At 47.4% G+C, this 21,252-nt stretch overlaps 1 protein-coding gene across 1 annotated transcript in view; it reads left to right on the top strand.

The window, feature by feature from the left end:
- Nucleotides 1–21,252, top strand: part of LOC132571144 (zinc finger protein 208-like) — a 197,881-nt gene that overhangs the window by 168,651 nt on the left and 7,978 nt on the right. Inside the window, exons 4-5 of the mRNA XM_060237821.1 lie at nucleotides 7,610–8,836; nucleotides 15,035–15,040. Of these exons, the coding sequence (XP_060093804.1) occupies nucleotides 7,610–8,836; nucleotides 15,035–15,040 (1,233 nt within the window). The remainder of the gene's footprint in view (nucleotides 1–7,609; nucleotides 8,837–15,034; nucleotides 15,041–21,252) is intronic.

The raw sequence follows: 21,252 nt of genomic DNA, 5'->3' as shown, positions 1-21,252 counted from the left end.
ACGGCGTCGGAAACCCGGAGAAGCCCGAAGGGAGGACCGGGGAGGGGGGGCTTGTGCAAGGGGGGCGGGAGGGGCGGGGCTTCTCGGGGGCGGGGTTTGCATTTGCAGGGCGGAGGAGGGGCTGCAAAGAAGCGGCAGCGGCAAGATCTTCCTGGGAGGTCTACTCAGAAGTAAGGCACCGGGGGCGGGGGGAGGTCAACGCCGAGATCTTGCAAGGGAGGGAGGCGGGGGTTCTTCTCTGCCAACTCACGGGAAGTTGCTGGATGTATTCGGGGGGGGGTGCATTCTGGAAGGTGTGGACCCCGGGGCCGTGGAGAGGGCGGGGGAGGCACGCACCCTTTACCCTGAGATGCTCGTGGGTTGTTGCACTGAACCACTTCTTCTGACGCGGGTGCAACTGTAGCTGTGTGGCTTCCGGTGCGTTGTATGCAATCAGGCAGGTCCTCCCACGTCGACTTCCTCTTCTCCTCCTCCTCCTCCTCCTCCTCCTCCTCCTCCTCCTCCTCCTCCTCCTCCTCCTCCTCCTCCTCCTCCTCCTCCTCCTCCTCCTCTCTTCTTCTTCTTCTTCTTCTTCTTCTTCTTCTTCTTCTTCTTCTTCTTCTTCTTCTTCTTCTTCTTCTTCTTCTTCTTCTTCTTCTTCTTCTTCTTCTTCTTCTTCTTCTTCTTCTTCTTCTTCTTCTTCTTCTTCTTCTTCTTCTTCTTCTTCTTCTTCTTCTTCTTCTTCTTCTTCTTCTTCTTCTTCTTCTTCTTCTTCCAGCTGGGGCTGGGGGTGGCAGGGAAGTGTATTGCCCAAGCACTCAGCCGTGTTGGCCTGAAGTAGGAGAACAAAAGAGGAGTCGATTGCACCTTTAAGACCAACTTAGTTTTATTCAAAACGTCAGCTTTCGTGTGCTCTCCAAGCACACTTCCTCAGACGAGGGATCCAGCACAGTGAGCAAAGCCACACACACCTCGTAGACGGTGGCTCAGAACGCAAACTGGTACAAATTTAAGATCCAGTGACAGAATAGTAAAATTATCTGGTAGGGAGTGGTTTAGAATGCAAAGTTGAGACTTGATGACGGAGTAGTAAAATTAACAAACTGAACAAACCTTTGATCTGAGTAGCATGAAGCAATAAAACAGTAATATGTCAGTAATATGATCCTGTGAATTTGGGGCAGGTATTTGTGGGTTTCCTGCATTGTGTAGGGGGTTGGACTAGATGACCCTAAGGTCCCTTCCAGCTCTATGATTCTATGTCAAAATGTGAGAATGTCTGTTAATGACTATATTGTATTAAGCCTGAATCAAAAGGAAGGTATTTATATCTCAGAAGATTTCCCATCCAACTAATTTACCTTTTAACATGTAACATACATATAGTTTGCCATTAGGAGAAAAATGAATTAAAATTAGTGGGCGATGGGTTCAGTATATATACAATGGGATAAACAGCCAATATCCCTGTTTCGGTGTGTCAATACAGCTAAAAGAGAAATGCATTGGATAGTGATGCTCTTGTCCACCTAATTTACTTTTTAACATGTCACCATCATTCTAGTTTGCCATATGTTATGTATGTGGACTCAAGGGAACACTTTGGATGCTTTTGCCTGGCTCATTGGAGGCATACAGACTGAGCCTGGGACTTGGGAACAAAGGGCTGCAGGATTCAAATCCCTGCAGCCCAGGACCGATTACAAGCTCCCACCGGTTTGAATGACCCAATAACGTGCTTGCGAGGAAACCCAGAGATGTATATAAGTTTGGCCCGTGGGCCCCAACGCCAGTCTTGTAATGTGACCTTATGCTAGGTCACTCCTATTAAAAGAGCTTGTGATCACCTACTTTGAGACTCTGCCGTACATAGAACCCACTATATGATTGTCGTTCAGTCGCACAGTCGAGTCCGACTCTTTGCGACCCCGTGGACCTTGAAGACCAACAAAGTTTTAGATCCAGATGGGCAGCCGTGTTGTCCTCCTGCTGTGTTTCTGTTTGATGAAACCCGGATCCTGTTGAGATGCTGCAGTAGCTTCCTTGCAGTTCTTGGAAGCTCAGGGACGGATGATCAAGTGGGCCATATTTCCCTCTTCCAGATCTCCCCGGTGTCCCTTGAGGAGGCAGCCATGTTCTTCACAGAGGAGGAATGGGCCCTGCTGGATCCAGGCCAAAGAAAACTCTTCTGGGAAGTGATGGAGGAAACGTACGAGACGGCCACCTCTCTGAGTGAGGCTCTTTCCCCTTTTATTATGAACATGGCAGAGCAGGGAGGGGGCGCCATCTTCCTTTGACCCTCTTGGTGTTTCGAACCCACTTCCCCACCTTTTCCTTTTTGACCTCGTGGGGTAAGGCTTCCCCTTGGGGGCAAGATGTTCTTAGGGTGGTGACTGTAGAGCTTTTGGGTTGCTCCTGTGAGATGAGTTTTGTATTGAGCCTGAAGAGGACAGAGATCATAAAACAAGAAGGAAGACTTATTCATATGCACAGGAAGCTGCCCCACAAAACCACAAATGAGCAAAGAATTTTCTTTCCACATTCTGAAGTGCCTCACATTGTAAATTCTGTCTGGGTGTTGCTACTGCAGGAGACTACATTTCCCAGGAGGACTTGCGAGCGCCAGAGAGATCAAGCCTGCCTTTTCTAGGTGCCCCAGGGTCAGTTTTACCTCCAGATGGAAATAAAAACATATGGAGTACGCCCTTCCCCGGGGCCTCTCTCCTTTCGTGCTTCCCCTGGCTGGAGGGAGAGCTTGGCCTTTGCTTGTCTGCAGGAAAGGTGGGTTTAGGGTTTCATCCCCAACTCTTGGGCAGGAATAGCGGGGAGGAGAGAAACATGCAGGAAGAGGAGGTAGCTGGAAAGAGCATGGAGAACTGGAAACTGATCTATGTGTTTGTTTTGTGCAGGAGGGGAGATCAGCTCTCCTCTCCCGATCTGTGCTGCCTCCACCTATCCGGCTTCTTTGGACTCGTAAACCATTGTTTTCATTGCAGACCAACAGAAGAATGTTATGGGGCAAATCTGGGCCACAGTGTTTTTAAATTTTGTTGCTAAAATTGATTAGTGGCCAATTCTGAGACTGTTTGCTTCCATGTTATTACTATAGAACAGGGGTGGCCAACGATAGCTCTCCAGATGTTTTTTGCCTACAACTCCCATCAGCCCCAGCCAGCATGGCCAATGGCTGGGGCTGATGGGAGTTGTAGGAAGAAAACATCTGAAGCGCTACCGTCGGCCACCCCTGAGCTACACAGTCTGCCATCCCCCCTCCAACGGCATTCCACCAAGAGAAGCCCCGTTCTTTGTGACTGAGTTTATATTTCTTGGAGACAGTCATCATATAACACCTGGCAGAATCCGAAAAAGAAGCTAAGGCTGTTTTCCTTGCCATTGACTTGCTGTATTGCATTCTTTAATCAGTTGACTGGCCGATGGGATCTTCTTTTGTTCTTGAACGTTCAGGAACCAGAAATAGATGATCCACTGGGCCGTATTTTCTTCTTCCAGAGCTCCACCATGTCCTTTGCGGGAGTCGCCGTGTTCTTCACAGAAGAGGAATGGGCCCTTCTGGATCCAGGCCAAAGAAAACTCTACTGGGCTGTTATGGAGGAAATGTTGGAGACCGCGGCCTCTCTGGGTAAGGATCTTTTCTGCTTTGTTATAATTGCAGAAGAGGAGGGAGGGAGAGAGGGGAAACTTCCTTTGACGGTCTTTCATTCCAGGGCACAATTTCATGTCCTGTAGAGGAAAGAGCACGGCTCCTACACTTTCAGCGCCTGAAAAAGAAAGCATAAGATACTTCCATGCTGTAAAGAGAAACCTCTTGATGAAGCGGGCTCTGATCGGGAGAGATGGACAGAATCCAGTTGGGTTCCTGCTAGGAAATCCCCACGGCTCCTGTTTTCTTCTTCGGTCCTTCCATTTTGATAAAGGGTGGCTCTCTTTCTTCCGGGCCCAACGCTAGGGGTTTTGGCGCCCCAGGCCGAACCCCAAGCTCCTGCCCCCTTCTACACTCTTCATGCACATGGCCCAGTGATGTCCCACAACACTCAGCCCCCCCCTCTCCTGCTTCAAAGGGAGACAGGAAGAGGCTGCCTCCTTCTTTCTTGTGAAGGACTAAGGAGGCGGCCTCTTTCCGGGTCCGTCTGAAGCGGAAGGTTGGGCAGGCCTTTCTTCGAGAATGCGCAGCTTGGCCCGCCCTGGCCCACTCCGGCTTCAGAGGGACCCAAATGCCATTTTGGGCTGTATCCACAGAAGTCTAGCGTCCAGATCACATGAAGTGATGGTATCGCTTTACTCTGCCCTGGTAAGGCCTTACTGCCAGGCAATGAGATCTCAAACGCAGCATTCATTGGGTTGGAACAATGTAATACTTTATTGATAATCCATAGGATAGAACAAGAAATTGGGACTGATGCCCTTGCAATGTTGCAAGGCGGCTTTAAGGTTTCTACATCAAAGGTTTCAAAACAAAAAGCCACTATTCTAAACACTAGTGAGTCTAGGTGCTAACTTTCACACGGGATGTTTCCCTTATCAAACTTCTGTAACATTCTGGCCTGGGAAGAGCCGAGTTGCCCCCTGGCGGCCTTTTATCTTCAAAGGCCGCATTCTTCTAATTGTTAGTAATAGCGAGCAAGGTTCAAACGGCATACTAGCAACAAAAGAGGGAACAGGAGGTTAGTAATAAGCATTCCATTTGGCTGGTAATACATAGGAACATTATAATTTCAGTTACAATTACATCGCCTGACATACTGCCCCCCCTAAGCTCTTGTTCGGGTCCCTCACCAAACTGGGCCGGAGAAAAGAGACCTTAAAGCGGTGATTGTTATTTCCCTGTTCATGTAAGAAGCTGCCACAAGAACGAAGACCTGCTGCAGCGCTTCCTGCCCTCCTTCTCATGATCTGCCTCATTCACAGGATCCTCATTGCTGTCAGGTGGCCATCCAGCCTCTGTTGAAAAACCTCCAAGGAAGGAGAGCCCACCACCTCCCAAGGAGGAAGCCTGTTTCACTGAGGAACTGCTCTAACAGTCATAGAATCCTAGAGTTGGAAGGGACCTCCAGGGTCATCTAGTCCAACCCCCTGCACAATGCAGGAAACTCACAAGCACCTCCCCCTAAATTCACAGGATGTTCATTTCTGTCAGATGGCCATCTAGCCTCTGTTGAAAAACCTCCAAGGAAGGAGAGCCCACCACCTCCTGAGGAAGCCAGTTCCACTGAGGAACTGCTCTAACAGTCATAGAATCCTAGAGTTGGAAGGGACCTCCAGGGTCATCTAGTCCAACCCCCTGCATAATGCAGGAATCTCACAAACACCTCCCCCTAAATTCACAGGATCTTCATTGCTGTCAGATGGCCATCCAGCCTCTGTTGAAAAACCTCCAAGGAAGGAGAGCCCATCACCTCCCAAGGAAGCCTGTTCCACTGAGGAACTGCTCTAACAGTCATAGAATCCTAGACTTGGAAGGGACCTCCAGGGTCATCTAGTCCAACCCCTGCACAATGCAGGAAACTCACAAACACCTCCCCCTAAATTCACAGGATCCTCATTGCTGTCAGATGGCCATCCATCGTCTGTTGAAAAACCTCCAAGGAAGGAGAGCCCACCACCTCCCAAGGAGGAAGCCTGTTCCACTGAGGAACCGCTCTCACGGTCAGGAAGTTCTTCCTCATGTTGAGCCGGAAACTCTTGATTTAATTCCAACCCATTGGTTCTGGTCCTACCTTCTGACACCACAGAAAACAATTCCACCCCATCCTCTATAGGACAGCCCTTCAAGTCCTTGAAGATGGTGATCCTATCACCTCTCAGCCACCTCCTCTCCAGGCTAAACATCCCCAGCTCCTTCAGCCTTTCCTCATAGGACTTGGTCTCCAGACCCCTCACCATCTTCCTCGCCCTCCTCTGGACCCCTTCCAGCTTGTCTAGATCCCTCTTAAAATGTGGTGCCCAGAACTGAACACAGCAATACCATCACTTCACGTGATCTGAACACCCTACTTCAGATGATACAGCCCAAAATCGCATTTGCCTTCTTAGCTACCGCAGCACACTGCTGACTCATGTGCAGTATACGGTCTACTAAGATCTCTAGATCCTTTTTAAAATAGTTCTTTTCCTATTCCGTTTTATTCCCCCTCCCCCCCCCGAAAGCAATTGAAAGCTTTTTAACTTCAAAGTGATCTCAAGAACACACATGATAGAGGTTTACAAGATAATGCATGGAATGGAGAAAGTAGAGAAAGAAGTACTTTTCTCCCTTTCTCACAATACAAGAACTCGTGGGCATTCGATGAAATTGCTGAGCAGACAGGTTAAGACGGATAAAAGGAAGTACTTCTTCACCCAAAGGGTGATTAACATGTGGAATTCACTGCCACAGGAGGTGGTGGCGGCCACAAGTATAGCCACCTTCAAGAGGGGTTTAGATAAAAATATGGAGCACAGGTCCATCAGTGGCTATTAGCCACAGTGTATGGAGCACAGGTCCATCAGTGGCTATTAGCCACAGTGTATGTGTGTATATAACATTTTTTGCCACTGTGTGACACAGAGTGTTGGACTTGATGGGCCGTTGGCCTGATCCAACATGGCTTCTCTTATGTTCTTATGTTCTTTCTCTAAGAGAAGCAAGAAATTACTTCCTCCTTCCTTTGGTCACCCCTTTCTTCTTTCCCAAGTCATCCTGGTGTGTGTTTAGATATTGCTGAGGGTTTTCCAAGCCCTTGGCTCTGGTTATTGAAAATACATATAGCCTGGAGAAGAGATGACCGAGAGACGATACAGAGGAGGGTGTGGAGTTGTTTACTGTTGTCTCAGAAGGCTGGACCAGATCTAGCGGGTTGAAATTAAATCAAACGTTTTGACTAAACAGGCTTCCTCCTTGGGAGGTGGTGGGCTCTCCTCCTTTGGAGGTTTTCAAACAGAGGCTAGATAGCCAACTGACAGCAATGAAGATCCTGTGAATTTAGGCAGATCATGAGAAGGAGGGCAGGGGGAGGTACTTGGGAATTTCCTGCATTGTGCAGGGGGTTGGACTAGATGACCCTGGAGGTCCCTTCCAACTCTAGGATTCTGTGAACTAAAGGACTGTGAAGGGTTAATTCTTCCATCTTTATTTATAGTGGTTTTTTCTGTTTAATGAAGCTAAACAAACAACGACAATAACAAAATGTGAGTATATTGAATACAAGCAACAAGTAATAATTAAGCATCGCACACGACCCAGCCAGAATTGGTAGGTTATTGGAACCAACACAAAAAGGTTATTGGAACTGACACATTATTCTGCAATTGACTACTGGCTGTACCTGTTAAATGATATTTATTTCTTTTCATTCTTATATGATTTTGCTTCCTCTTTTGCAGTTGCAGATGTGATTGAGAAGGAATCAGGAGGGAGAGTTGTGGAAAAAGACAACAACATACAAATGGAAGCCAAATCTGGGGGTCAAGTGGTACCAGAAAGACATTGCAGAAGAAAGAGGGAACCAAAACAGAACCAAAGAAAGGAAGCACAGAAGAGAAAGAAAAGGCCTAATGGTACCATGAACCAGAAAGGGTTCAGCTACAAATTCAGTGCTAAAACATATCACAATGTTCCAGCATTCTTGAAAAGGCATACTGGAGAGAAGCCATATAAATGCTTGGAGTGCGGTAAGTGTTTTTCTAAAAATGGCCATCTAAGGAGACATCAAAAGATTCATACTGGGGAGAAGCCGTATAAATGCTTGGAATGTGGAAAGTGTTTTCCTGATAATGACCGCCTAAGGAGACATCAAAGGATTCATACTGGGGAGAAGCCATATAAATGCTTGGAGTGTGGTAAGTGTTTTCCTGATAATAACTACCTAAGGAGACATCAAACAGTTCATACTGGGGAGAAGCCATATAAATGCTTGAAGTGTGGTAAATGTTTTCCTGATAATAACTACCTAAGGAGACATCAAACAGTTCATACTGGGGAGAAGCCATATAAATGCTTGGAGTGTGGAAAGTGCTTCTCTCAGAGTAGCTACCTAATTTCACATCAAAAGACTCATGCTGGGGAGAAGCCACATAAGTGCTTGGAGTGTGGAAAGTGCTTTACTCGGAACATCAGCCTAAGGAGACATCAAATTATTCATACAGGAGAGAAGCCATTTAAATGCTTGGAGTGTGGAAAGTGCTTCTCTAGGAACTATGAGCTAACTGTACATAAAATGATTCATATAGGGGAGAAGCCATTTAAATGCTTTGAGTGTGGAAAGTGCTTCTCTAGGAATGCTCAGCTAACTGTACATCAAATGATTCATACAGGGGAGAAGCCATTTAAATGCTTGGAGTGTGGAAAGTGCTTCTGTAGGAACTGTGAGCTAACTGTACATCAAATGATTCATACAGGGGAAAAGCCATTTAAATGCTTGGAGTGTGGAAAGTGCTTCTGTAGGAACTGTGAGCTAACTGTACATCAAATGATTCATGCAGGGGAGAAGCCATTTAAATGCTTGGAGTGTGGAAAGTGCTTCTGTAGGAACTATGAGCTAACTGTACATCAAATGATTCATACAGGGGAGAAGCCATTTAAATGCTTGGAGTGTGGAAAGTGCTTCTTTAGGAATGGTGAGCTAACTGTACATCAAATGATTCATACAGGGGAGAAGCCATTTAAATGCTTGGAGTGTGGAAAGTGCTTCTGTAGGAACAGTGTCCTAACTGTACATCAAAAGACTCATACTGGGGAGAAGCCGCATAAGTGCTTGGAGTGTGGTAAGTGCTTTACTTGGAACGTCAGCCTAAGGAGACATCAAATGATTCATACAGGGGAGAAGCCATTTAAATGCTTGGAATGTGGGAAGTGCTTTACGTGGAAGGGTACCCTAAGTGGGCATCAAAAGATTCATAAGCGGCAGATTTCCAAAGAAAACAGCAACGTAAAGTGAGCACATTCCACAGTGTTGGACTTACCGCATCAGGAAAAGGGGAGAATTTATTTCTGTAGCCTTACCACTCCCTGGCAGGGGAGACGCAACTGACTGGTGACCCGGGGAGGGCTGGGGGGCCTGACCTTTCCAGCTCCACTGGGTTCTCATTCCAGCAGGGGCAGCAGAGAGAAGGTGGGTCTGTGCCACAAAAGTCGACCACGTCAACTTTTAAAATCTTGTCTCTTTTCCCCTACTGGTCTGTATTATGCACAATCCATGGCTCCGTCTTTGTATTTCTCTGGATTACAACCTGTGGGAGGATCATGCGCTCGGCACACCGACCTGATTCCTCATATTCGACAAATTTTGATGACACAAAAAATCACAGGCTTCTCACACTGGTGTTTAACCACATCCCTGTTCCCCGGACAAATAAATCCCAGACGAATGCTAGCTTGTCTTAATTCTTGTAGACTATGTAACCGTGGCTTCCTTGTAACTGTGCAGATGTTTCCTGTTATGCTTTACGTTTGGGTGACTTCAGTGTAATTTCAGCATGCATAAAATAAAGGAACCTTGCTCAGAGGGCAAGCTTTTTCTCCCGGTACACGTGTTGAGTGATCATTCCTACAACAACCCAAACAGAGAAGGTAAGCACACTGCCAGAAGTACATCAAGTATAGCGACCTTTTCTTTTTCTTTTCCACTTTCTCTTTGGAACAAAACCTCTTCTGTAGGATTGTGGATCATCCAATCAGTTACTTCTCTCTCTTTTTTTTTTCCTGTTGACAAAAAAACATTTATCTAAAAGGTTCAGTGTCTCAACTCTGGCAAGATGTATTTGAGTATGTCAATACAAAAAACATTATTCTGATACACTTATTTTAAAAGAGAAGTACTTTGGAATACTGACTGTTTCTCTCATTACATATACTAGCCCATCTTCCACTATATTTGAATGTATTATTGTTTCTAATGGCAAACTAGAATGATGCTTATATGTGTGTTACATGTTTCAATCAACCCCCTGAGAAACCTCTGCCCTCGTTTTAACCCAGAGCTAACCTTACAACAGACTCTCATTAATTGCACTTCACACCCAGGATACTTCAATCTGCCCTTCCTACTTAATGGTTGTTGTTTCAGCCCAGTTAACATAAACTAACAAACCCCAGACCCCAAGTTGTGACTCTTTTAATCTGCTAAAAAAACATCTCCATGACTCTGCATCCTAATTCACTGCCCACTTTCTCTATATTTAGGACCGCTTGCCGTTCCGTCCTATTGTCTGATGAAGTGCGTTTCTAGCACACGAAAGCTTACCTTCTGAATAAAACTTGGTTGGCCTTAAAGGTGCCACTTGACTCCAATCTAAAAAGGCCAATGCGATTTTGGGCTGTATCAACAGAAGTAGAGTGTCCAGATCATGTGATGTGCTGGTATCGCTTTATGCTGCTCTGGAGAGATTCCCTTCCAACTCTATGATTCTATGTCGAAATGTGAGAATGTCTGTTAATGACTATATTGCAGGGGTGCCCAAGGGTAGCTCTCCAGAAGTTTTTGCCTACAACTCCCATCAGCCCCAGCCATTGGCCATGCTGGGTGGGGCTGATGGGGCAGAAAACATCTGGAGAGCTACAGTTGGACACCCCTGTTGTATTTTACAAGCACAGTTCAATCTCTTTCCCTCACAAACTTCGATGCTACTGGAGAAAATAAAAGGGAAGGTTCAAATCCATACCAGCCTGCGTCCTGAAGGCAGACAGACAGCTCCAGAGAACAGAATGGAAGAGTACAGAAGCCAAGCATGCAGCTGGGGTAAAAGACAGGTGTCAAACACCTGGGACACACTCGATGGACTGAGGGATAACTTGTATACATTTCCGCTAAGATTAAGAAGGTGGAAAAGTGTTGGCAATGTGGGCTTTCCAATCCCTCCCGCATGCAGGCGTTCCTCTTTGTCTCCCCCAGTCCATGAGCCACCGGGTAGTGCGGAATTGATGCTCACTAGTTTCATGAGGAACCTGATACTTACATACCGGGTATGTGCCCAGTTCTCCCCCACAGTTGTTAAGTGTCTTTTTTAAGAAATGAAACTCCAAGCTGTTCTTTGCCGCAGTTCAGAGAAGCACCTGTTTCTCAAGGTCAGAGAAAAGGGAAGCTGTGACTCACTTGTAAATCTGCTATACACTCTGTTTCATTGTAAGTTCACATGCAGTGCTAATTTTATAGCAAGAACTCCTTTGCATATTAGGCCACACCCCTTTCATGTAGCCAATCCTCCAAGAGCTTACAGGGCTCTTCTTATATGGCCTATTCTTAGCTCCTGGAGGATTGGCTACATTAGGGGTGTGCGGCCTAATATGCAAAGGAACTCCTGCTACAAAAAGAACATAAGAGAAGCCATGTTGAATCAAGACAATGGCCCATCCAGTCCAACACTGTGTCACATAAGAGAAGCCATGTTGGATCAGGCCAGTGGCCCCTCCAGTTCAACACTATGTATCACAGAACAACATAAGAGAAGCCCTGTTGGATCAGGCCAATGGCCCATCCAGTCCGACACTCTGAGTCACATAAGAACATAAGAGAAGCCATGTTGGATCAGGCCAATGGCCCATCCAGTCCAACACTCTGTGTCACAAAAGAACATAAGAGAAGCCCTGTTGGTCAGGCCAATGGCCCATCCAGTCCAACACTCTGTGTCACAGAAGAACATAAGAGAAGCCATGTTGGATCAGGTCAATGGCTCCTCCAGACCAACACTCTGTGTCACATAAGAACATAAGAGAAGCCATGTTGGATCAGGGCAATGGTCCATCCAGTCCAACACTGTCACATAAGAACATAAGAGAAGCCCTGTTGGATCAGGCCAGTGGCCCCTCCAGTCCAACACTCTGTGTCACATAAGAGAAGCCATGTTGGATCAGGTCAATGGCCCCTCCAGTTCAACACTCTGTGTCACAGAACAACATAAGAGAAGCCCTGTTGGATCAGGCCAATGGCCCCTCCAGTCCAACACTCTGTGTCACAGAAGAACATAAGAGAAGCCGTGTTGGATCGGGCCAATGGCCCATCCAGCAACACTATGTCACACAGTGGCCAATATGTGTGTGTGTGTATACACATATAGATGCACACACACACACATATATACATACTGTGGCTAATAGCCACTGATATATATATACATCTTTATATATATATATATATATATATATATATATATATATATATATATATATATATATATATATATATATATATATATATATATATATGTGTGTGTGTGTGTGTGTGTGTGTGTGTATACACACACAGACATATATATTGGCCACTATGTGACACAGAGTGTTGGACTGGATGGGCCACTGGCCTGATCCAACAGGGCTTCTCTTATGTTCTTCTGTGACACAGAGTGTTGGACTGGAGGGGCCACTGGCCTGATCCAACATGGCTTCTCTTATGTTCTTATGTGACTCAGAGTGTTGGACTGGATGGGCCACTGGCCTGATCCAACATGGCTTCTCTCATGTTCTTATGTGACACAGAGTGTTGGACTGGAGGGGCCACTGGCCTGATCCAAAAGGGCTTCTCTTATGTTCTTATGTGACTCAGAGTGTTGGACTGGAGGGGCCACTGGCCTGATCCAACAGGGCTTCTCTTATGTTCTTATGTGACTCAGAGTGTTGGACTGGAGGGGCCACTGGCCTGATCCAACATGGCTTCTCTTATGTTCTTCTGTGACTCAGAGTGTTGGACTGGAGGGGCCACTGGCCTGATCCAACATGGCTTCTCTTATGTTCTTATGTGACTCAGAGTGTTGGACTGGAGGGGCCACTGGCCTGATCCAACATGGCTTCTCTTATGTTCTTATGTGACTCAGAGTGTTGGACTGGAGGGGCCACTGGCCTGATCCAACATGGCTTCTCTTATGTTCTTATGTGACTCAGAGTGTTGGACTGGAGGGGCCACTGGCCTGATCCAACAGGGCTTCTGTTATGTTCTTATGTGACACAGAGTGTTGGACTGGAGGGGCCACTGGCCTGATCCAACAGGGCTTCTCTTATGTCCTTAATGGGATAAACAACCAATATCCCTGTTTGATTGTGTCAATACAGCTAAAAGAGAGACACATTGGATGTTCTTGTCACCTAATTTACTTTTTAACATATGAACATCATTCTAGTTTGCCATAAAAAAGAGAATACAATAAAATATAGTGAGAATGGGTTAAGTATATGCAGTGACATAAAGAGTCAATATCCCTCTTTTGGGTAGGTCAATACAAAAAATCATTCTGATACACTACTCTAAAAGAGAAATGCATCGGAATACTGTGGATTCATAACTTTGCATTCTAAACCACTCCTACCAGACAATTTCACTTTACTGCCGTTGGATCTTAAACTTGTCCAGTTTGCATTGTGAGCCGCTGCCTGCCAGCTGTGTGTGGCTCTGCTCTCTGTGCCGGGTCCCTCGGCTGAGGAAGGGCTTGGAGAAAGGTGCCGTGCTGAATAAAACTAAGTTGGACTTCAAGGTGCCGCTTCGCTCCTCTTTTGCTCCACTCCTTCACCCCAACAGGGCTGCTGCCTGCTTGGCAAGAGGAGCGCGCGAGTGAGCAAAGAGGCTCCCAGCTGACCCGACGGCGTCGGAAACCCCGGAGAAGCCCGAAGGAGAGGACCGGGGAGGGGGGGGAGCGGCCGGCAGGGGCGGGAGGGGGCGGGGCTTCTCGGGGGCGGGGTTTGCATTTGCAGGGCGGAGGAGGGGGCTGCGAAGAAGCGGCAGCGGCAAGATCTTCCTGGGAGGTCTACTCAGAAGTAAGGCGGAGGGGGCGGGGGGGGAGGTCAACGCCGAGATCTTGCAAGGGAGGGAGGCGGGGGTTCTTCTCTGCCAACTCCCGGGAAGCTGCTGGATGTATTCTGGGGCCGTGGAGAGGGGGGCGAGGGGGGGGGGAGGCACGCACCCTTTTCCCCTGAGCTGCTCGTGGGTTGTTGCACTGGACCACTTCTTCTGACGCGGGTGCAACTGTAGCTGTGTGGCTTCCGGTGCGTTGTATGCAATCCTCCCACGTCGACTTCCTCTTCTCCCCCTCCTCCTCCTTCTTCTTCTTCCAGCTGGGGCTGGGGGTGGCAGGGAAGTGCACTGCCCAAGCAGTCAGCCTGAAGTAGGAGAACAAAAGAGGAGTCGGTTGCACCTTTAAGACCAACTTCGTTTTACTCAGAACGTCAGCTTTCTCCAAGCACACTTTATCAGACAAGGGATCCGGCGCAGGGAGCAAAGCCACACACAGCTCGTAGACAGTGGCTCAGAATGCAAACTGGTACAAATTTAAGATCCAGTGACAGAATAGTAAAATTATCTGGTTGGGAGTGGTTTAGAATGCAAAGTTAAGATTCGATGACGGAATAGTAAAATTAACAAACTGAGCAAACCTTTGATCTGAGTAGCATGAAGAAGATGATGAAGAAGAAGATATTGGATTTATATCCTGCCCTCCACTCCAAAGAGTCTCAGAGCAGCTTACAGTCTCCTTTACCTTCCTCCCCCACAACAGACACCCTGTGAGGTAGATGAAGATATTGGATTTATATCCCGCCCTCCACTCCGAAGAGTCTCAGAGCAGCTTACAGTCTCCTTTACCTTCCTCCCCCACAACAGACACCCTGTGAGGTGGGTGGGGCTGGAAAGGGCTTTCACAGCAGCTGCCCTTTCAAGGACAACCTCTGCCAGAGCTATGGCTGACCCAAGGCCATGCTAGCAGGTGCAAGCGGAGGAGTGGGGAATCAAACCCGGTTCTCCCAGATAAGAGAGCTCTGGCTGACCCAAGGCCATTCCAGCAGGTGCAAGTGGAGGAGTGGGGAATCAAACCCGGTTCTCCCAGATAAGAGAGCTCTGGCTGACCCAAGGCCATTCCAGTAGGTGCAAGTGGAGGAGTGGGGAATCAAACCTAGTTCTCCCAGATAAGAGAGCTCTGGCTGACCCAAGGCCATTCCAGCAGGTGCAAGTGGAGGAGTGGGGAATCAAACCCGGTTCTCCCAGATAAGAGTCCACACACTTAACCACTACACCAAACTGAAGCATGCGAAAGCAATAAAACAGTAATATGTCAGTAATATGATCCTGTGAATTTGGGGCAGGTATTTGTGGGTTTCCTGCATTGTGTAGGGGGTTGGACTAGATGACCCTGGAGGTCCCTTCCAGCTCTATGATTCTATGTCAAAATGTGAGAATGTCTGTTAATGACTATATTGTATTAAGCTTGAATCAAAAGGAAGGTATTTATATCTCAGAAAATTTCCCATCCAACTAATTTACCTTTTAACATGTAACATACATATAGTTTGCCATTAGGAGAAAAATGAATTAAAATTAGTGGGAGATGAGTTCAGTATATGCAATGGGATAAACAGCCAATATCCCTGTTTGGGTGTGTCAGTACAGCTAGAAGAGAAATGCATTGGATAGTGATGCTCTTGCCCACCTAATTTACTTTTTAACATGTCAACATCATTCTAGTTTGCCATATGTTATGTATGTGGACTCAAGGGAAGACTTTGGATGCTTTTGCCTGGCTCATTGGAGCCATACAGACTGAGCCTGGGGACTTGGGAACAAAGGGCTGCAGGATTCAAATCCCTGCAGCCCAGGACCGATTACAAGCCCCCACCGGTTTGAATGACCCAATAACGTGCTTGCGAGGAAACCCAGAGGTGTATATAAGTTTGGCCCGTGGGCCCCAACACCAGTCTTGTAATGTGACCTTATGCTAGGTCACTCCTATTAAAAGAGCTGGTTATCACCTACTTTGAGACTCTGCCGTACATAGAACCCACTATATGATTGTCGTTCAGTCGCACAGTCGAGTCCGACTCTTTGCGACCCCATGGACAAAGTCACGCCAGGCCCTCCTGTCTTCCATCATCCTTCAAAGTCTGCTCAAATTCGTGTTTTTGACATCATTAACGCTGCCCATTCATCTCATCTTTTGCCGCCCCCTTCTTCTTTTGCCTTCCAGCATCAGGGTCTTCTCCAGGGAGTGCTCCCTTCTCATTGGGTGGCCAAAGTATTGGAGCTTCAGCTTCAGCATCTGACCTTCCAGGGAGCAGTCTGGGTTGATTTCCCTTAGAACTGACTGACTGGATCTCCTTGCAGTCCACGGGACTCTCAAGAGTCTTCTCCAGCACCACAGCTCAAAAGCATCTATTCTTCTGCTATATTATACCATATTATATTATATATTAATTATATACACTATATTATACCATAGGGAAAAAAAGAAAACAATAAAACATAGCAAAAAATGGGTTAATCTGCCCAGGAGGGCTTGCGAGGGGCCAGGGGTGGGGGGATTTGGGGCCCCGCACCGGCTGGAGGGAGGAGGGGGGTGGCTTTGCACCTTTGCAGCAGGAGCAGGGCAGGTGGGTTTCCTGGAACCGGATTGGGGCCGAGAAGGGCAGGGCCACCGTGTGGATGGGTGGGGAGGAGCCGGCAGTGAGCTTTTGAACCATCGAGATAAGAGATAACAGCAACCCCCGCCTAGCCTGAAAAGGGCAATAAGAAAGGCTTCCCTTCTGTGCTCTCAGGGCAAAAGGCCTGGGCAGGAAAGATAGTTGCTAGGGGAACATCTGAATGAGTCATGCTGGGGGCGGATTTGTGTACGGAAGGGTGTGTGTGTGTGCATGCGCTCCTTTTCTTCAGCCCCTCGAATGTGCTCCCTCCCTGCGAGGAAGCCGTGCTTGCTTTTAATTCTCACCATTCCCTGAAATGGTGGGGTTGGCATACTTTTAGATAAAAGCACTTAAAATGTGCATGGGAGGAGGCCTTTAAGACGAAGGTCCAATATTTTAGTCAAGTGGTCCCCTATTCTGGGGTTCTTTTTCACACGGGGATTTTGGTTCAAATGAGCTTCTGGTCTGGCCTTAGTTTGTGTTGCTTAGTTACTGTTTGTAATCTGGGTTTCTTCGGTTGTTTTCTTTCGGCGGCTGGAAGTGTTCCCTCTAAGCTGCAGAGTCTCGTGAGCAAAAATTCTACTTTGTGAGCTACTGAAGGGGTGGCCGAAGGAAGCTCTCCAGATGCTTTCTTTACCTACAACTCCTATCAGCCCCAGCCAGCATGGCCAATGGCTGGGGCTGATGGGAGTTGTAGGCAAAAAACATCTGGAGAGCTACCGATGGCCACACCTAATGCTACTGGCATTCAAGGGGTGAGCTCCTGCATAAATTATTGTGCTCTGGGGCCATCCTTCCTGAGCTAAGACAAAAATGTGTGAGCTGGAGGCTAAAAATCTGTGAGCTAGCTCACACTAACTCAGCTTAGCGGGAACCCTGGTGACTGGGTGGGTTTGATCTTGTCTGTTTATACACGTATAATACTGGTTGTGCTTCTGTGTGTATCTCTGTATTTTGAAATAAACGTGGCAGATGCGGTTCAATGTGGCCAAGTGCAAAATAATGCACATTGGGGCCAAGAATCCCAGCTACAAATACAAGTTGATGGGGGTGTGAACTGGCAGAGACTGATCAAGAGAGAGATCTTGGGGTCGCGGTAGATAACTCACTGAAAGTGTCAAGACAGTGTGCGTTTGCAATAAAAAAGGCCAACGCCATGCTGGGAATTATTAGGAAGGGAATTGAAAACAAATCAGCCAGTATCATAATGCCCCTGTATAAATCGATGGTGCGGTCTCATTTGGAGTACTGTGTGCAGTTCTGGTCGCCGCACCTCAAAAAGGATATTATAGCATTGGAGAAAGTCCAGAAAAGGGCAACTAGAATGATTAAAGGGCTGGAGCACTTTCCCTATGAAGAAAGGTTGAAACGCTTGGGACTCTTTAGCTTGGAGAAACATTGACTGCGGGGTGACATGATAGAGGTTTACAAGATAATGCATGGGATGGAGAAAGTAGAGAAAGAAGTACTTTTCTCCCTTTCTCACAAAACATGAACTCGTGGGCATTCGATGAAATTGCTGAGCAGACAGGTTAAAATGGATAAAAGGAAGTACTTCTTCACCCAAAGGGTGATTAACATGTGGAATTCACTGCCGCAGGAGGTGGCGGTGGCTACAAGCATAGCCAGCTTCAAGAGGGGTTTAGATAAAAATATGGAGCAGAGGTCCATCAGTGGCTATTAGCCACAGTGTGTGTGTATATATAAAAAATTTTGCCACTGTGTGACACAGAGTGTTGGACTGGATGGGCCGTTGGCCTGATCTAACATGGCTTCTCTTATGTTCTTATGTTCTTAAACTTCTTTGAAAATTAAAAAAAAAATCTTAACACCTCCTAGACAGACCCTTGCTCTGATCCCACCCCCCCAAATTGGCACATTCTCAGGGCTTTTTTTGCAGGCTCCACAGGCAACCTCCCCCCTTCCCCCCAGAGGCAGTAGGTCACATTCTGCTTTTGGAATTGTCCTCTCAGGGTCTACTGTTGTTGCACAGTTCCAGTGTGCCTCACCCTCAAGAAGACTTCTGCTCTGGAAACAGGTCTGAAGGTTTCTTTTGTGCAAAAGGGACATATGAACATCTGAAGCTGCCTTCTACTGAATCAGACCCTTGGTCCCTCAAAGTCAGTATTGTCTTCTCAGACTGGCAACGGCTCTCCAGGGTCTCAAGCTGAGGTTTTTCACACCTATTTGCCTGGACCCTTTTCAGTTGGAGATGCCGGGGATTGAACCTGGGACCTTCTGCTTCCCAAGCAGATGCTCTACCACTGAGCCACTGTCCCTCCCAAATCCCCTCCCTGTCTGGGCTGCACCCCCCTTCCTGCCTTCTCGGGAGCCCACCACCAAGTTCAGTGGCAGAATCTGTGCTTGGGTCTCTTCCCTTCATTTCTGGCCTGGCAACTCTCACCATCGCCCTGAAACCCAACGGCCGAGGGTCCTCACTTTCCTTTTAGTTCTCTCTCGGCTTGGGTTCGCGAACGAAGATTTAAGAAGGGTGCAGTAGTCCACGTCTGCTGCAGGCTCGCTGGTGGCTGACAAGACCAATGCGGGACAGGCAGGTCCGGCCACAGTGGCTGCAGGGAAAAGTCTGATTTCGGGTTGGTGCTGTAGCAGTGCGATTCTTCCTCAATCTCCTTTTGTCCTCAAGACCAGCTATGCGTGCTTTCTCAAAAGAAGAGACAGCCTGGTGGATGGTGTGCCTCCATGCTTTGCGATCTTATAGGTAAATAAATCCCACCTCAATCCCAGTATGAATAGCACGCCAAACAATATCTGACAACGTTACTGTTTGTTGTTGTTCGGTCGCACAGTTGAGTCCAACTCTTTGCGACCCAATGGACAAAGTCACGCCAGGCCCTCCTGTCTTCCACCATCCTCTGAAGTCTGCCCAAATTTGTGTTTGTTACATCAGTAATGCTGTCCAGCCATCTCCTCTTTTGCCGCCCCCTTCTTTTGCCTTCTGTCTTTCCCAGCATCAGGGTCTTCTCCAGGGAGGGCTCCCTCCTCATTGGGTGGCCAAAGGATTTGAGCTTCAGCTTCAGCCTCTGACCTTCCAGGGAACAGTCTGGGTTGGTTTCCCTTGGGACTGACTGACTGGATCTTCTTGCAGTCCAAGGGACTCTCAAGAGTCTTCTCCAGGGAGGGCTCCCTCCTCATTGGGTGGCCAAAGGATTGGAGCTTCAGCTTCAGCATCTGACCTTCCAGGGAACAGTCTGGGTGGATTTCCCTTAGGACTGACTGACTGGATCTCCTTGCAGTCCAAGGGACTCTCAGGAGTCTTCTCCAGCACCACAGCTCAAAAGCATCTATTCTTCTGCACTCTGCCTTCCTTATGGTCCAGCTCTCACAGCCATACATGACTACTGGGAATACCATCTCTTGGACTATACAGACTTTCGTTGGCAGGGTGATGTCTCTACTTTTTATTATGCTGCCCAGGTTCGCCACAGCTGTCCTCCCAAGGAGCAAACGTCTTTTAATTCCATGGCTACAGTCGCCATCTGCAGTCATCTTGGATCCCAGAAATGTGAAGTCTGTAACTACTTCCATGTCTTCCCCTTCTATTTGCCAAGGTGTGATGGGGCCGGATGCCATGATTTTAGTTTTTTTGATGTTGAGTTTCAAGCCTACTTTTGTACTCTCCTCTTTCACCCTCAACAAGAGGTTCTTTAGGTCCTCCTCACTTTCTGCCATTAGAGTGGTGTCATCTGCATATCTGAGGTTGTTGATGTTTTTCCCGGCAAACTTAATTTCGGCTTGTGCTTCATCCAGGCCAGTATTCCGCATGATGTACTCTGCATATAAATTAAATAAGCAGGGTGACAATATACATCCTTGTTGAACTCCAATTCTAAACCAATCAGTTGTTCCATATCCTGTTCTGACAGTTGCTTCTTGACCCTTATACAGTTTTCTCAGAAGACCTATGAGGTGGTCTGGTACTCCCAGCTCTTTAAGGACTTGCCACAGTTTGTTGTGATCCACACAATCAAAGGATTTAGCGTAGTCAATGAAACAGAAATAGACGTTTTTCTGATACTTCCGTGCTTTCTCCATAATCCAGCAAATGTTACTGTATGCAGCACTAAATACGAACTAATAATATTGATGCCATCTTGGATGTTAGGATTGAGACGGCAAATGTATGTGTGTAATGAATTTTAACGATTATACTGTATTTTATTATAACATTATGTGTTTTAACTGTTGTTAGCCGCCCTGAGATTGATAGAGGAGGGTGGGAAATAAATATAATAAATAAATATATAAATAAAATTTAGTAATGTCTCTGCAAGACCACTTTGGTGTAGAGAGCCGGTTTGGTGTCGTGGCTAAGTGTGCAGACTCTTACCTGGGAGAACCGGGTGTGATTCCCCACTCCTCCACTTACAGCTGCTGGAATGGCCTTGGGTCAGCCAGAGCTCTCTTATCTGGGAGAACCGGGTTTGATTCCCCACTCCTCCACTTGCACCTGCTGGAATGGCCTTGGGTCAGCCAGAGCTCTCTTTTCTGGGAGAACCGGGTTGGATTCCCCCCTCCTCCACTTGCAGCTGCTAGAATGGCCTTGGGTCAGCCATAGCTCTCTTATCTGGGAGAACCGGGTTTGATTCCCCACTCCTCCACTTGCAGCTGCTGGAATGGCCTTGGGTCAGCCATAGCTCTCTTTTCTGGGAGAACCGGGTTTCATTCCCCACTCCTCCACTTGCAGCTGCTGGAATGGCCTTGGGTCAGCCATAGCTCTCTTTTCTGGGAGAACCGGGTTTGATTCCCCCCTCCTCCACTTGCAGCTGCTAGAATGGCCTTGGGTCAGCCATAGCTCTCTTATCTGGGAGAACCGGGTTTGATTCCCCACTCCTCCACTTGCAGCTGCTGGAATGGCCTTGGGTCAGCCAGAGTTCTCTTATCTGGGA

Source organism: Heteronotia binoei, chromosome 5 (assembly GCF_032191835.1).
Source record: "Heteronotia binoei isolate CCM8104 ecotype False Entrance Well chromosome 5, APGP_CSIRO_Hbin_v1, whole genome shotgun sequence".
NCBI lineage: Eukaryota > Metazoa > Chordata > Lepidosauria > Squamata > Gekkonidae > Heteronotia > Heteronotia binoei.
This window is presented reverse-complemented; position numbering and strand designations above follow the sequence as displayed.